The sequence below is a fragment of the Agelaius tricolor genome, unplaced genomic scaffold (genome assembly GCF_023055355.1).
Source record: "Agelaius tricolor isolate 1412-34295 unplaced genomic scaffold, bAgeTri1.0.p SCAF_30, whole genome shotgun sequence".
Classification (NCBI taxonomy): Eukaryota; Metazoa; Chordata; class Aves; order Passeriformes; family Icteridae; genus Agelaius; species Agelaius tricolor.
Window position 1 is genome coordinate 4,433,465 of NW_027269290.1, and position 17,147 is coordinate 4,450,611.

A 17,147-nucleotide genomic window follows, 5' to 3' on the forward strand; every position below is an offset into this window, starting at 1 on the left:
TCTACAAAAATGCTGGAAGTGGAAAAGCAAAAACCGGTGGTCTTGGAGGGATCCCAAACCCTGGGCACGGAACCACCATCAACTGGGGGCTGCTGGTTCAGGATGAGGGAGGGTTCACAGATGGGGGACACCCCACTCCCACTGCAAAGCCCAAATCCTGCAGAATGCTTGGCAAAGGCACAGGACCTGCCCTGGCACGTTGGGAAGCAGAGCTCTGCCTTTGTGGCCGTGGCCAAGCAGGTTCTCCCACTCCAGAGAGCCCTGGGCGCACGCCTGGTGCTGGGATTGCTCCACAGGGGCAGCTGAGATCCCCAAAATCCCATTTACTGATTGAACACATCCTCCTGCAGATGTCACCAGCTCTGTTCCCTCTTTTTGGGGTATTTCTGGGGTGCCTGTGCTGCCTGTGGGTGCCTGGTGGGACCCCTGTGGGCTCGGAGCTGCGGGGATGTCCCATGAGGGGCTGGAAATGCTCGTGATCCCCACCCTGCCCCTTTCCTGCCTGGAAAAAGAGACAAAGCCATCCCTCAGAGGGATCCCAGCCGCTCCTGATCCGTGCTCAGCTCCCAAATCCGTTTATCCCATCCCACGATATCAGAGCAAAGTCCAGCATGGCTCCAGGGATGCTGCCACAGCCCCGCCCGGCTTTTGTCCTCATCGCTCAACAATTGCCCAGCAGGGACGCAGATAAAGGGTCAGAAAACCCTTTTAAAGGAACCGAGGGCATTCTGAGCCAGAGGAGCGGCCCAAAAGTCCATCCCAAATTCCAGAACCTCCTTCCCCATCGGAGCCCGAGCCGGGGACACTGGGCAGAGCCGGGAATCGAAGGCGAATCCAAGGACACCCCAGCGCCTGCCCGCGGCTCCTCCAGCCCCGCCGGCATCTCGGCCCCTTTCTGCTGATGTCACGGAGCGGGGCCCCGTAGCCGCCTTCCCCGGGAGGGCAGGGATCGGCCGCCCCTTCCCGGATCCTCCTCTCTCGCCTCTCCCGTCCCCTGCCCGGGCCGGCTGCAGCGGAGCCGGGAGCCGCGGCTGCCCGGCAGGTGAGTGCTCCGCAGGTGAGTCCTGGGGCAGCCCAGAGCCGCGGAGCAGCAGCGAGGGGAGGAAACTCCATTTTGAGTTTAGAAACATCTGGCGTCCCAAAAAGCTGGCGGAAGCACCAGGAAGTTTGTGTGTGCTGAGAGATGAGGCTGTGCCCGTGCCCAGGATGATGCCCGCGGCTGGGCACGGGGGGCAGAGGGGGCAGGGGGACCTGGAGCCTGATTTCAGAGCTGATTTTCAGGGCTGAGCTTTACAGCTGGGAGCTCCCCGCTGGTGTTCCAAGGGGGAATGGCGCAGGGCTGGCCAGCGCATCAGGGAAAAATGCAGGGATGAGGCTGCCAGCGTTTCCATCTGTGCCCTGGCCGCTGCCGTGGGGATGGGGCTGCTGCGGCTGCTGGGGGATGCTGGTGCCACCTCAGGAGGAGGTTTCAGGGGTCCTGGCCAGGCTCAGAGCATTTGAGGACACTGGGACATGATGGGGACACATCCTGGGGGGACATTTCAGGGTGCTTCTGGGCGGGGATGCTCCCTGGGCTGTGCTTGAGGCATCAAGGAATCCCTTCTGGCTGGGGTCTTCTTGAATAAATTTAATTTTCAGCAGCACCCCAGGCGTGCGTGCCAGGCCGAGGGGGAGGGCCTGCGCTGGAGAGGGGGTGGGAGAAGCAGGGAAGTGGCTCCCGGCAGCTTTGAATGGTGATGAACCGGCGAGTCCGGGCGTGCTGCGGCTCCTCGGCAGCGGGCGGGGACGTGGGCCGGGCTTGGCATGGGAGGGTTTTTCTGTCCCCACCATGCCTGGGACACAAGTGCTGGCATGGCATGGGCGTGATGCTGGCACGGTGAGGGCACAGCCACATCCCGGCGTGGCAGCAGGGACAGGACCCCAGGGCTCACCCAGGTGCCGTCCCCACAGCCCCCGCTCGCCCCCAGGGCCTGTCCATGGATGCCAGCAAGAAGGTGGATCTGAAGATCATCATCATCGGAGCTCTGGGGTAAGGAGCTGGTCAGGGAGGGAAGCCCCTGCATGTGCTGGGTGTCCCCTGAGCTGGGCCAAGCCTCACCAGTGCCCCTTTCCTCGTCCCCAGTGTGGGCAAGACCTCCCTGCTGCACCAGTACGTGCACAAGAAGTTCTACGAGGATTATCGCACCACGCTGGGCGCCAGCATCCTCACCAAGGTCCTGCCCGTGGACAGCACCCCCCTGAAGCTGCAGGTGAGTGGGGTGAGCTGGCACTGCCCGCAGTGCCCACCCTGATCCCAGCTCTGCGTCCCAGCCTGGCCTGCTGGGCCCAAGTGCCACCGCGGTCATGAGGTGCAGAGCCCAATTTTCAGGGCTGATGTTTAGAGCTGAGCTTCAGAACCCAAATTTCAGAGCCTGATTTTCAGAGCCTGATTTTTAGAGCTGATTTTCAAAGCCTGATTTTTAAAGCCTGATTTTCAAAGCCCAATTTTCAGAAGTGATTTTCAGAGCTGATTTTCAAAGCCTGATTTTTAAAGCCTGATTTTTGGAGCCTGATTTTTAGAGGCCCAATTTTCAGAAGTGATTTTCAGAGCTGATTTTCAGAGCCTGATTTTCAAAGCCCAATTTTCAGAGGTGATTTTCAGAGCCCGATTTTCAGAGCCTGATTTTCAAGCTGATTTTCAGAGCCCAATTTTCAAGCTGATTTTCAGAGCCCAGATTTCAGTGCTTGATTTTTAGAGCCTGATTTTTAGAGCCTGATTTTTAGAGCCTGATTTTCAGCATCCATGAACTGCACTGGAATCCCACAGGAATTCTGGGGGCTCAGCACCCCCTGAAGCTGCTCCTGTGGGCTGTAGCACCCACCCTGCCCCTGTCACATCCCCTCCTCTGCCCTAGATCTGGGACACAGGGGGACAGGAGCGGTTCCGGTCCATGGTGTCGACCTTCTACAAAGGCTCAGACGGCTGCATGCTGGCCTTTGACGTGACAGACAGGGAGTCCTTTGAGGCCCTGGACAACTGGAGAGATGATTTCCTGGAGAAGGTCATTCCCAGGGAGCAGGATTTCCCCATGGTGGTGCTGGGGAACAAGATAGACCTCAGTGACCGGCAGGTAAGGGTGGAGCAGGGAGAGCAGGATCAGCAGTGCTGGGGTCACCACCCCTGCAGGGATTTAAAACTTGTACAGCTGTACCCTTGGGGACATGGTTCAGTGCTGGGTTAGTGGCTGGACTTGATGATCTTAAGGGTCTTTTCCAACCTAAACAATTCCATGATTGGGATGCTGTAGGGTCCTAATGGTTTTGAGGGCTGATCCTTCACCTCAGAACCATCCTTTTCCCTGTCCTCACACAAACCAGAGCTCCAGGCAAGGAGCTGCCACCTCCCCCAGCACTCTGGGAGGGGATGAGCAACATCCTCCTGCTGCTCTTGGGGGCACAGACTGTCCCCACCAGAGGCAGCAGGAATGACAACCTCGGGCACTGCCAGCACCCCCTCACCCAGCAGTGCCTGGATGGGTGAGGAGGGTCCCATCCCTGAGCTGTGGCTCCATCCTCCCATCCCAGCAGTGCCTGCATGGGTGAGGAGGGTCCCATCCCTGAGCTGTGGCTCACCCACAGTGCCTGGATGGGTGAGGAGGGTCCCCTGTCACATCCCTGGGCTGTGGCTCCATCCTCCCATCCCAGCAGTGCTTGGATGGGTGAGGAGGATCCCATCCCTGAGCTGTGGCTCATCCAGCAGTGCCTGGATGGGTGAGGAGGGTCCCCTGTCCCCTCTCTGGGCTGTGGCTCCATCCTCCCATCCCTCAGGTGTCCAAGGAGATGGCCTCAGCCTGGTGCAAGGAGAAGGACATCCCCTATTTCGAGGTCAGTGCCAAGAACAACATCAACGTGGCCGAGGCTTTCGAGACCCTGGCGAAGCAGGCGCTGAGCACGGTGAGCCCCCTCCAGCTCCGAGCTGTGCCGGGGGGGAATTTGGGGTAAAACCGGGATTAACCTGACAGATCCTCCCGTGTGGAACAGCTCCTGCTGCGAGGGAGAGCCGCGGGAGTGAGAAACGCAGCCGTGCTTGACCCTAAATCAATCGGAGCAGGAATTGCCGTGTGCTTTTCCCGCAGTGATGGAGCCCACAGCGCTCCAGCACTGTCCTCTAGCGGCCGTGCCACGGCGACATTGGTGTCCCCAAGCCCTGCGCTAGGTGGCTTTTGCCCGCATTTTGCCGGTAGCCACAAGTTCAGGGCTGAACCGCGGGGCCGCTCAGGCCGGCTCGGAGCCGCGCTCGCTCATCCTTTCCCTTCTCCGCCTCTTTTCCAGTATAAAGGGATTTTTGAGAGTTATTTGACCGACTCCATCAAGCTCACTCCCAACGACAAGCCCAAGCAGAGCTGCTGCTGACCCCGGGGCTGCTGGACCCCACGGTGCAGCCCTGCCCAGGGCTCGGTGCCCGCTGCCCACCCCAGCTGCCCACGGGGACTGGCAGTGCCAGGGCTGGGCACACCAGGGCCGTGCCAGGGCTGGGCACACCTCGAGCTGCCTGCTCCTCCCGGGATTTGCTGCTTGCCACGGCTCTGGAGCTGCTCTCCATCACCTCAGTGTCACGGTGGTGGCCCTGTCCCCATGCCCTCGATGTCCCTGTGGTGACGGTGCCAGGGATGCAGGCAGGGCTCTCCAGACACCTGGGCACCACGGGTGGCCCTTGCCAGGGCACAGCCTGGTGGCCCCGCGGCTCCCAGGGTGCTACAGGCTGCCCTGAGGGGACAGCTGGGGCTGCTGGCCTCGGCACAGGGACCTGCCACTGTGGAGGCAGCTGTTCCGTGCCTCAGTTTCCCCTCCTCTCATGCATATCCCCCATCAAACACCTTCCCCCTTCTGCCTCACTGGGGAGGATTCTCAAAAAAGCACTTTGTCAGGGGTATCCTTCTTTGTTTTTTTAAAAGGAAATTAAATATTTCATTTTTATTTATATTTATGTGCTGTGAAACGCTCCCCAGGTCCCGCAGCAGGAGGGTGGGGTGGGGGCTCCAGACTTTCCTCCCTGAGTCTGTTCAGCTGCTCAAGGATGGGGGACACGTTTTGGGTCTGGGATTTTATTATTTTATTTTATTTTATTTTATTTTATTTTATTTTGTTTTATTTTATTTTGTTTTGTTTTATTTTACTTTGTTTTATTTTATTTTATTTTGTTTTATTTTGTTTTATTTTGTTTTATTCTATTCTATTCTATTCTATTCTATTTTATATATTTTGTTTTATTTTATTCTATTCTATTCTATTCTATATATTTTGTTTTATTTTATTTTATTTTTTATTTTATATTTTATTTTGTTTTATTGTATTTTATTTTAGTTTTTATTTTGTTTTAATTATATTTTATATTTTATTTTGGTTTGGTTTTTGGGTTTTTTTGGTTTTTTTTTTTTTAATTTTACTTTAATTTTCCAGTGTAAATTTTGGGTCAGGGGAGGAGGAGGAGGTGCGAAGTGGGTGTGCAGAGGTGGCCTGGCCAGGGCAGCTGTCGGCAGAGGGAGCCCGCTGGGAGCAGAGCCGGGCTCCCTCTTCCCTCCTGCATCCATCGCGGGCACCGATCACTGGGGCTGCAGCATCCCCCAGGCCGGGCTGGATGGACTCAGATCCCCAGGGAGGTCACCAGGGACCCCCTGCCCTCCGCCAGCCCCCTCAGACCCCCCCAGTGACTGCAGTGGTGCCACAGAGTGTCCCGGAGGCTGCTGCCCATGGGGACAGCAGCCATGGGGGACAGGGCAGGGCAGCTGCGCTCAGGAAGGGCAAAACCTGAGCGAGGGATGGGCGCGGGGGGCGTGGGGGCTGCGGAGATGGGGCTGGAAATGGAAACGGGGCTGGAGATGGAAATGGGGCTGGAGATGGGACTGGAGATGGAGATGGAGATGGGACTGGAGATGGGGTTGGAGATGGGGTTGGAGATGGAAATGGAGCTGGAGATGGAAATAGGGCTGGAGATGGAGCTGGGGCTGGAAATGGGGCTGGAGATGGAAATGGGACTGGAGATGGGGCTGGGGCTGGGGATGGAGATGGAAATGGGGCTGGAGATGGGGATGGAGCTGGGGCTAGAGATGGAAATGGGGCTGGAGATGGAAATGGGGCTGGGGCTGGAGATGGAAATGGGGCTGGAGATGGAGATGGGGCTGGAGATGGGGATGGAGGCTGGAGATGGACCTGGAGCTGGGGCTGGAACTCGATCTAGAGCTGGGGCTGTGGCTGTGTCTGGGGTGCCCGTCCGGAGAGAACGGACAGTGCAGTTCCCACCCCGGACAGGGCAGTTCCCACCCCGGACAGGGCAGTTCCCACCCCGGACAGTTCCCACCCCGGACAGTTCAGTTCCCACCCCGGACAGTTCCCCACCCCCGGACAGTTCAGTTCCCACCCCCGGACAGGGCAGTTCCCACCCCGGACAGTTCCCACCCCCGGACAGTTCAGTTCCCACCCCGGACAGTTCAGTTCCCACCCCGGACAGTTCCCACCCCGGACAGTTCAGTTCCCACCCGGACAGTGCAGTTTCCACCCCGGACAGTTCCCACCCTCGTCCTTACGCAACGCTCCGCCTGTTGATTTGGGCGCCGGGCCGGGGAGAGGATTTGTCCCTTCCTACTGGGAGGAGAGGGGCATTAACCATTTCCTCCCCACGTTCTGGATGCCCTTTCCCCACCCTGTGCCTGCCTGGAGCCCCCCTCACACCCAGCATCCCCCGGCCCACCCTGGCCCCTCCGGGGCTGTTGGGACGGGGGTGTTGGGCGCTGCCCGTGCCAGCAGCAATGTTGTTTCTCATCACACCCTTCTCCCAGCAGCTCCCAGCACTGGCAAACAAAAACCTGATCGGTTTTAGCAGTTTGGACACCCCGGGCTGAGCAGACACAAACGCCCTCAGGGCAGGGGAAGCTCCCTGAGCTGGGGCTGGGCACCTCTGGCACGCCCAGGGCTGCTGTGGGTGCTGGAAGCTGTGAGTGGAAGGAGCTGGAGCCAGGTGGGAGCTGCAGGCTTGGCTCAGGGTCCAGCTGGGTGCCCTGGGCAGGGCGGGCAGGGCTGGGGTCAGACCTTGCTCTCTGCAGAGCCCTGGGCAGGCTCCAGCTCAGCATGGCCCCAGCACTTTGTGCATCATTCCAGCCAGAGGAATCGGGGCTGTGAGGATGCTGCAGCCTCAGGAGCTGGCAGGATCTCCAGTGGCATCACCAGCGTGCAGAAATCCTGCCCAGCACACATCACAGATGTGCAGCACCGTGCTGGAGCCAGCTCCAGCTTTTTCTACTCCCTCCATGCCTCTGGGCAGGGTGTCCTGCTGGCCAGGCTGCCCTGGCACAGCCAGGAGAGCTGGCAGGGTGGCACGGTGCCAGGCAGGATGCTGGCAGGAGCAGCCAGAGGTGCTAAGCTGGTAACACTATCCCGAAACCCGATAAAGGACAGGGGAGGTTTGCAACACGTGGGATTAACAAGGTCAGCTCAAGATTTTTCTCAGGGTGAAAATCAAAGGGGAAAATATTTGCCTTGTGTGACTCAGTGAGTTCCTGAGCAGCCACCTGAGTTCCTGAGCTCACCCCGGCCTGTGGCCACTGCTGAGGAGCCAAGCTGAGTCCTCCTGCTCAGTTTAACAAGCAGAGATTTCCCAGCTGCTCTGCTGTCCCCAGAGGTTTTCATTCACCCATTGAAACGACAAAAATCAGTAAAATCCCCCCCCCCCCGGATGCTCATCACCAAAGAGGGACCATCCCAACCCTCTTGCAGAAGATCTGCCCTCAGTATTTGAGGAATTGGCACCCCCCACTCACCCTGAATCCCCAACTCCCAGTTTGCTTCGTTGTTCTGAGGTTCAATTACCCCTGAGAGCCCTGACTGCTTCCAGAGGTGGCAGCAGGGTTGGAGAGGGTGGATTTGCATCACAAATCCCCCTGTGAGGCTGGCAGAGAGCAGCTCCTCCGCTGCTCCTTCCCCAGACACATCCCAGGCACAGGCAGCAGTGCCCAAAATCACAGAATTTATAATTTACGTTGGAAAAGCCCTCTGAGATCATCAAGCCCACCATGAAATGATGTCCTGAATGTCCACCTACCCTGTGGCACCTGCAGCCAGGTGGGATTAAATTCTCTTACTGAAATGTAAGAATTTAAATAAAGACACTGGAAAATACCTTAAAAAGCTGCAAAAAGAATCAAAACCTGCCAAGTTTTCCTGTCAGGAAGCAGAAATCTCATTAACCTGGAGCTGGGACTGAGGGTAATGCAGTGGCTTCAGCCACTTCCCCAGACACATCCCAGGCACAGGCAGCAGTGCCCAAAATCACAGAATTTATAATTAAGGTTGGAAAATCCCTCTGAGATCACCAAGCCCACCATGAAATGATGTCCTGAATGTCCACCTACCCCAGCCTGTGGCACCTGCAGCCAGGTGGGACTAAATTCTTTTATTGAAATGTGAAAATTTAAATAAAGACACTGGAAAATACCTTAAAAAGCTGCAAAAAGAATCAAAACCTGCCAAGTTTTCCTGTTTGGAAGCAGAAATCTCATTAACCTGGAGCAGGGACTGAGGGTAATGCAATGGCTTGAGCCACTTCAAAGCCACCCTGAAATGCGAGAATTTAAATAAAGGCTGGAAAATGCCTTAAAAAGCTGCAAAAAGAACCAAAACCCGCCAAGTTTTCCTGTTTGGAAGCAGAAATCTCATTAACCTGGAGCTGGGACTGAGGTAACTCAGTGGCTTCAGCCACTTCAAAGCTGCCCTGATAAACGCCAGGGGTTCAAAGTTCCAGGTGACCTTTCAAAGGCGTCAGACGTGACAAACAAAGCCAGGGCATCACGCAAAGCTTTATCTGTGCCCCGTGGTGCCAGCGGCCCAGGGCAGTAAACACCTCCGGAGGTGTCACACAGCCCCGGGGCCGCTCCTGGTGGCTCTCACCCGGCTGGGACCGGCTGGGGTGGTGGCCTGGCCGGTGCCACACCGGGATTCCTTCCCAAGAACGCTCCCGAGGCTGGGAATAGCTGAATGGTTGTTGTCCCTTTCCTCAATGTCCCCGCAGTGAGGGGGTGGCACTGGTGGGGTTGGTGTGAGTGTCCCCCCGAGGTGTGACTGTCCCCCCGAGGTGTGGCAGTCTGTCACAGGCATCTTTTAGGAAAAAGCTTTGCTTTAGGATTTTTCCTCCTGAGAAGCTGAGAGGCCTCAGGAACAAAATGTAACCAATGGTTATCTGCTGCTGTGGAATGCAACAGGTGCATCTGGGATTGGGCTCATGGGGTTGTTTGTAATTAATGGCCAATCACAGCCCAGCTGGCTCAGACTCTCTGTCCAAGCCACAAACCTTTGTTATCATTCTTTGCTATTCTATTCTCAGCCAGCCTTCTGATGAAACCTTTTCTTCTATTCTTTGAGTATAGTTTGAATATAATATATATCATAAAATAATAAATCAGCCTTCTGAAACATGGAGTCAGATCCTCGTCTCTTCCCCAGTCCAAAACCCCTGTGCACATGGTCACAGCTGTCCCCAAAAGGGACACACAGGCAGCCCAGGTGTGAGGCACAGCCATCCCCTCACCCTGTGCCTCCCTGCCCACCACCACAGCAGGAGTTGCTGCTTCTCCTCCAGCCCAGCCCACGGGAGGGGCTGTCCCCATGTCCCACCCCAGAGGACACCGTGTGTGGGGTTTGTGGGGCCACAGGGCTGTGCCTGGTCCCAGGGCTGGGGACAGGGGGGTCTGGGGACATGGCAGGGCTGTGCCTGGCCCCAGGCTGGGGACAGGGGGGTCTGGGGACATGGCAGGGCTGTGCCTGGCCAGGGGCTGGGGACAGGGGGGTCTGGGGACATGGCAGGGCTGTGCCTGGCCCCAGGGCTGTGCCTGGCCAGGGGCTGGGGACAGGGGGGTCTGGGGACATGGCAGGGCTGTGCCTGGCCCTGAGGCCGGGGACAGGGGGGTTTGGGGACATGGCAGGGCTCAGGGAGGACTGGGGGCTGTGGCCAGCCTGGAGCCAGAGCTGGGACATGCTGAGGTCAGCACCCAGCCCCAGCCTCGGGCGGCCTCCCCACAGCAGCAGGGTCAGGATCAGGGTCAGGATCGGGATTGGGATCAGGATCAGGATTAGGATCAGGGTCAGGATCATGATGGGATCGGGATCAGGATCAGAATCAGGGTCAGGGTCAGGACCAAGATCAGGACCAGGATCAGGATCAGAACCAGGATCAGGGTTAGGATCAGAATCAGGATCAGGGTCAGGATTGGGATCAGGGTCAGGGTCAGGATTGGGACGTGGGGTGGGCAGGGTGGCCCTGCCAGCCTGGCACGGGGCTGCCCCCCTGTCCCAGCCTTCCCTGGCAGAGCCCCCCAGAGGTGCTGAGGATCCCCCATGGGACAGAGCCCGGGGCAGGGGCAGCAGAGGCAGGAGCAGCCACAGGAGCCCCTGCGGGACTGGTTTGGTCAGGGTGGGATGGTGCCCGTGCCAAGGGCTGGGCAGCAGCTCTGGGGCAGGACCGAGCCACGGCAGGGCTCCCACGGCAGGGGGGTGGCCCTTGGCACGGGGGTGGCACCACCTTCCCATGGGAGCTCCAGGTGAGCTGGAGCTGGGGAGCAGCCGCAGCCTCAGCCTCCTGCTGGTGGGTCCCTGCTGCCCAAATTGCCCAGATTTAGGTTTGGTTTAGGCTGGGCTCTGTCCTGGATCAGCTCCTCAGAGTGTGGACAGACACAGACAATGGTGATCTGCAGCTCCACTCGTGCTGACCGCAGGGAAAATGTGGATTTGTCTCCTCTCACTGCCCTGCCTGAGCTCCCTCAGGCCTGCATGAGGCCATCAGGGATAACAGAGAATAGAAAAATTCAGTTTTTCTGAAGCTGCTGAATGGAGTTCAAAGATTAAATACTTCAAACTGTGCTAAAAAGATTATTCTGGCCCATTTTGGTATCACCAGGGCAGCAGCAGAGCCTCCTTCAGGCCCTGGGTGAGGCTCAGGGCAGTGAATCCTTCTCCCACCAGGTTCCACCTGGACACCAAATGCTTTATTTAACTTTAATGCCTTTAACCACGCACTCTTTCAGAGCAGCTCAGCTGCCCCTGGCCTCACGGCACGGCTGCAGCACCAACGCTCCTCGAACTCCTCAAAAAGGCAAAGCAGGCAGAGCTTTCATCTGGAATCTGCCCGCTGATCTCCCTGACCAGGGGCGACAGGGCCTCCTCCTGCTCCAGGTCCTCACGTCCAACACCCGAGCTCCTCTGCAGGCATTGACCTCAGAGCCCTGAACAATCTCAGCTTTATTTCAGGGCTTATCTCCCTGCCATCGAAGCCTTTGGGCCTTAATGAGTTGCCTAAGGGCACAGAGCAGCAGTGATGGGACCACAATCACTTTCCCCCTGAGGAAAGCCACTCGTTCTCCTCCACACACCTTCCCACTTTTATTATTTTTTTTTTTTTTTTTTAGGGAAAGTTCCTCTTTTTTTTTTTTTTTTTTTTTCAGATTGAGGAACCTCCCTTCGCAGGAATTCAATGGTTTTAAGTGAAAAAGCCACCTTGGGGTTTGACTCTGCTGGGTCAGGGTGGGCAGAAAGCCCTGAGGGGTGGGGGAGGCAGTGCCTGGAGCAGCCCCCAGCCTGAATTCCAGGAGAATGGGATGGGATGGGATGGGATGGGATGGGATGGGATGGGATGGGATGGGATGGGATGGGATGGGATGGGATGCTCCACACGGCCCCCCTTGGCCTGGGGGCTCTCCCAGACCTTCAGGGCTGCTCCAAGGGCAGGAATTTTGGGTGCTCCCACCCAGCCCCAGGAGCTGCTGGTGTCCCCAGGCCCTGGGCAGACCTTGCTGAGCACATTTGGAGGCAGATATCTTACACCTATTTTACAAATAAGATAAGAGCCCTTGCTCAAGGTGACCTGAGGGCTGCCCAGAGAGCACGGGCCAGTCCCAGGTGAGGGCACACAGCCCCTGCCAGGTGCTCTCTGCAGGCTGGGTGGGATTTTTGGGGGGTGCCAATTCCTCTGCAGGTCGTTGTGGAGCTCCAGGCAGGAATTTGGGTTGGTGGGCTTGGCTCTGACCATCAGAACATGCTCTGCTCCCCAAGCCAGGGTGTCTCACCCCACAAATCCTTCAGTGTGGGGATGTGCCCAAGCTCCCAGTGAAGGAGAGGGGCTGTGACAGGGCTGAGCCCACAGCCACATGCAGGTGACATGAAAGAGGGTGACTCTGGACATGTCCCCACAGGGCTGGAGCAGGCTGGCAAGGCCCTGAGCAGCTGTGCCCCAGCAATTCCCCCCAGAGATAAACCCCAAAACCAACCCCAAAACCCCAGAGCCTCTCCCAGCCCCGAGAGCTGCAGCGGCGGGGGGGCAGCTGGAACCTTCCGGAGCCTTCCTGCATTCCAGCCTTCATTTTGGGGCTGTAAATAACCCTGCTGCCTCCCCTGGGACGGGGTGTTCCTCATTCCTGCCCCGATCAGGCCCCGTGCCAGCGGGTGGCACCGGGCAGGGTGGCAGTGCCAGCGGCGCCTTTCAGGTGGCAGCTCTGCCTCCAGCCCTGGCACCACAGGGACACCAGGCCAGCCCTGCCAGAGGGATGGTGGCACCCAGCCCGGGCTCTGCATTCCTGGGAGAGAGCAGGAAATGGTGAGAACCTGCCCTGGGAATGTCAGATGTGAAAAATGCATGTATTTTATGATTGGCCTTTTGCAAATATTCAAATGAATATTATATGTGTTGTGTTAGAAAGTGATGCTATGTTAATTCTCTTAAGCAGTGTGGTAAATATAGTTTTAGATGTGAAACATTTGTATTTTATGATTGGCCTTTTGCAAATATTCAAATGAATATTATATGTGTTGTGTTGGAAAGTGATGCTGTATTAATTCTCTTAAGTAGTGTGTTAAATATAGTTTTAGATGTGAAACATTTGTATTTTATGATTGGCTTTTTGCAAATATTCAAATGAATATTATATGTGTTGTGTTGGAAAGTGATGCTATGTTAATTCTCTTAAGCAGTGTGGTAAATATAGTTTTAGGGTATAACAAAATGTTAAAATAGAAACTGTGCTGTGTAGGATATTTTTTTTAAAGAAAGGACTCGCAGTGAGACATCAGCCACAGGACACCCGAATCTTTCAGAGAAAGAGAATTTATTGCTCCATTATCAGAAGAAACAAAGTTCTTCCTGCCTCAAAGGCGCTGTCAGGATTCAGAGGAAGAAGCTGACCCTGCCCAGACAGAATCCTGTGTTTGAATGGAATTTATGCATCATGGATGAGGTGTATGAATATGCAACAGGCTGTTGTTTTTAAGGGTTAATCCTCTGTTAACGTGGGGCCTTTCTCGGGCTCGTGCTGCCCAGAAAAAGGTACCCAGACATCCAAAACTCTTTGTATTTATTGTCTCATATTGTCCTAATCCAAATTGTCCAAATTATTATTACTCTAATTGTATTACTATTTTTATAGCCATTTTATTACTATTAAACTTTTAAAATGTTAAAATCAAGTGATTGGCGTTTTTCACATCGGAGCTCTGTGTGGTGCCTGTGGTGGGATGGGATGGGATGGGGATGGGATGGGATGGGGAAGGGATGGGGATGGGATGGGGATGGGATGGGGTGGGATGGGATGGGATGGGGTGGGATGGGATGGGATGGGGTGGGATGGGATGGGATGGGGATGGGATGGGATTGGACAGGTTGGGATTGGACAGGACAGGATGGGGATGGGGATGGGATGGATGTAGGGAGGAAGGCTCCCTTCAGGTCCCATCATAACCTGAGCACCAGCCCCTCTGCCCAGGGCATGGCTGCCTGTCCCTGCTGCCCCCAGCCTCGGCCTCCCACTGAATTATTACCACTGAATTTATTACCACTGAATTATCACCACTGAATTATTACCACTGAATTATTGCCCCGTTAAGTGCAACATATCTGCTAAAATTAATCATCTGCAAACAAATCCACACATTCCAGCAGGTGGAATGCTGTTATCAGGCCAGGAGATAACCAGCTCAGCACTCTGTGCGGCCCAGGCTCACCTGGGGAGTCCCTGGGTTCCATGTCCCAGGGCTCCCCAGCTTCCCTGTGCTCCCCAGACACTCATCCATGCCTTGCACACCAGCCTGGGTGCTCTGTTGGTGGTCACATCCTCAGGCCACACGTGGGGAGAGCAGAAATGCAGAATGAGCTGTATTTATAATTTCTGAAAATGGAATTTGACCAGGACTGCGCCTCCCAGACCAGAAATGCCCCAGGACCATTGGTGGCTGCACAGGGCTGGGTTCTCTGCAGGGCAAGACCTCATTTTATCCTGATCACACCCAGCAGGACTTTGGAATAGCAGCAGGAAACAAAAGGGGATCCATCTGTGCAGGAGGGACACCGGGGCTGGGAAGGGACAGGGAGAGCCTGAAGGTCTGGTGTAAATCATTGCCTGGGGAAAAATAACCTCACACATGGGCGAGAACTTCACTGGGTTTTGGGAGTGCTGGAGGGACAAAAATCCACTGCCAGCATCCCAGTCCAAGCCCCAGCAAGTGCAGCAATCAAAAAAAATAAAGCTGGATTTTTGTAACCCATGCAGCTGTAAAGAAGCAGAGCTTTATAAATGTAAATACGACAAGAGGCTGAGATAAAGGACATAAACAGATCAAAGAGATCAGATCACTGAGCCCCTCTGGGGTGGTTCTGTGTCCCAGTGTGCCCAGAGAGCCTTTCCTGCCTGTGCCAGGGGTTGCTGGCATTCCATGGAGCTGGCATGGACCCCGCTGGGCCCTCCCTGTGCAGCTCTGAGGATGAGCAGCTCCAGCTGGGAGCCAGCTTTGGAATTTTACCTTTTGTCTTTCTCCAGTGGAGCCTCTCTAGGAAAAAATGCCCTTTACTGCTGGCAAAATTCCATTTTGGCATGAATACTTCAGCTAATTAACCCTGCACATTAGCCCTGGAAGTTAATTAGCACCATCTAGGATGTTGTTCCTCGTCTTTCTGTGGTGCAGGATCCCTGTGGATGCTGGAGCTCCGTGTTCCTGGGATTTGCTGTTGTGAAAAATGCATGTATTTTATGATTGGCTTTTCACAAATATTTAAATGAATATTATATGTGTTGTGTTAGAAAGTGATGCTGTATTAATTCTCTGAAGTAGTGTGTTAAATATAGTTTTAGGCTATAACAAAATGTTAAAATAGAAACTGTGCTGTGTAGGATGCTTTTTCTAAAGAAATGACTCACACTGAGACAGCAGCCACAGGACACCCGAATCTTTCAGAGAAAGAGAATTTATTGCTCCATTATCAGGAGAAATGAACTTCTTCCCACCTCTCTCTGGCAGGATGATGCATCAGGATTAAGAGGAAGAAGCTGACCCTGCCCAGACAGAATCCTGTGTTTGAAGGGAATTTATGCATCATGGATGAGGTGGATGAATATTCAACAGGCTGTTGTTTTTAAGGGTTAATCCTCTGTTAATGTGGGGCCTTTTTCGGGCTTATTTTGCCCAGAAAAAGGTACCCAGACATCCGTAACTCTTTGTATTTATTGTCTCGCATTGTCCTAATCCAAATTGTCCAAATTATTATTACTCTAATTGTATTACTATTTTTATAACCATTTTATTGCTATTAAACTTTTAAAATGTTAAAAACAGGCGACTGTCGTTTTCCACACTGGGACAGGAGCCTCTGGAACACCCGAGGGCTGCTCCTGCTGCTGCGCCACCGTTCCTGTCCCAGCGCTCTGCTCATATCAGCCTGTCCTGTAAAAAAAAACCCCACAGGCTCTGAGTTACTAATGATATTTACAGGATAACTGCTCGGCAATGATTACCTCCGTGGGTCAGATGGCAATGAATCAGCCCCTTCCCCGGGCACCCTGGGCAGGGTGTTCCTCTGCACTGCTGGTGATTGATTCCCATGCCGTGAGCTTTCCTGGCAGCAGCTGCCGATGCCTCCAGCGTGCACAAATGTTTCTTTTCGAATGAAATTTAAAATGGAAGCCGTAACTATAAAACAGATAGAGGTACACATACTAAAATATTGCCAGAGATAATTGTTGTGCCCTAAGTCTGTTTAAAAATCTAAAGTTCCTGGTAGAAAACTTGTACACAACTGAGGGACCTAAATGATATTCTCTTTTCAGATTAATTATACTTATATATATATATATATATATAATTATTATTTATATTTATATTTATATTTATATTTATATTCATATTTATATTTATATTTATATTTATATATAAAACTTATTAATATATCATATACTTATTAATTATACTTCAGTCTCTTAATTATACTTCAGTCTCTTAGTTATACTTCAGTCTCACCACCTCTACCAATTGATTTCCACAGGTCCTTAGAAAACTTAGAAAAGTTAAAAGTAATTTAACTTTTTTTGGTTCTATTTTTAAAAAAAAAAAAACTACAGCGACGAGAGCTATTTGCGCTCCCTGTTTCCTGAAAAGCCTGAACATCAAACTTTATTTTGAATTTTCTTTCGTATCAAACGAAAGGAGAATTTTCCGGAGAATTTAAAGGAGAATTTAGGAATTTAAAGGAGAATTTTTTACCCTGGGAGCGAGCACAGCCCGCAGCGCTGCCTTCCCCCTCCCCTTGCCCCAGCCCTGCGTTCCCCGTCCGTCTGTCCCTCTGTCCGCTCCCTTCTCCCGTCGCTCTGCAGCGCTCGGAGGTGGCAGCACGTCCCGGTGACACCAGAGCCACCCCATGGAGGGGCTTGACAGCTGGCCTGCGAGCGAAGCTGAATTAATCGTGAGCTGATTGAGAGTTAATTGATGATTTTCGGGTGTATCCATAGCAAAGAAAAAGACAAGGCTGTCAGCATGGAAACTGATTTAAAAAGATTATTTATATAGGAAAAAAAATATATATATATATATAAAATTATATATATATATAATGAGATTTAAAATGAAAATTTTTGTAAGCTAAACTACGTGCATAAGTCGATGTGCATACAATACCTCATTAAATTTCTGTCAAACTTTTGCCAATTTTATTGATGTTAATTGCTTTGCACCAATGAATATAATAAGTTATTGGGGTGCAGTTAATGACTTAAGATCACGCTTTGTTTAGAGCTTATAAGCTGGAGAACACACGGAATAAAAAATCTTTTTCCTTCTCAGACCCTGCTCACGTGTGTGTGTCATGTCTG

The 17,147-nt window shown here is 53.6% G+C and overlaps 1 protein-coding gene across 2 annotated transcripts; it reads left to right on the plus strand.

The window, feature by feature from the left end:
- Positions 1–949: 949 nt before the first annotated feature.
- Positions 950–13,469, plus strand: RAB7B (RAB7B, member RAS oncogene family). 2 transcript variants are annotated; one of them, XM_071450282.1, is made up of 6 exons: positions 950–1,057; positions 1,968–2,029; positions 2,123–2,249; positions 2,895–3,110; positions 3,808–3,933; positions 13,063–13,469. In XM_071450282.1, exons 2-6 carry the CDS (start codon positions 1,977–1,979, stop codon positions 13,195–13,197), a joined length of 657 nt encoding a protein of 218 aa, XP_071306383.1. In that variant the 5' UTR covers positions 950–1,057; positions 1,968–1,976; the 3' UTR covers positions 13,198–13,469. The 2 variants fall into 2 exon arrangements, with proteins under 2 accessions (XP_071306383.1, XP_071306384.1); XM_071450283.1 differs by lacking the exon at positions 13,063–13,469 and adding an exon at positions 4,312–4,962 and having other exon boundaries at positions 984–1,057.
- The last annotated feature ends 3,678 nt before the right edge of the window (positions 13,470–17,147 follow it).

What these genes read in the sequence shown, in the direction of transcription:
- RAB7B (XM_071450282.1), top strand. Translation starts at nt 1,977, where the DNA reads ATGGATGCCAGCAAGAAGGTGGATCTGAAGATCATCATCATCGGAGCT. An exon ending in TAGACCTCAGTGACCGGCAG is followed by an intron (nt 3,111 to 3,807) that starts GTAAGGGTGGAG and finishes CCCATCCCTCAG; the next exon opens with GTGTCCAAGGAGATGGCCTC. An exon ending in CGAAGCAGGCGCTGAGCACG is followed by an intron (nt 3,934 to 13,062) that starts GTGAGCCCCCTC and finishes TTTTTTTTAAAG; the next exon opens with AAAGGACTCGCAGTGAGACA.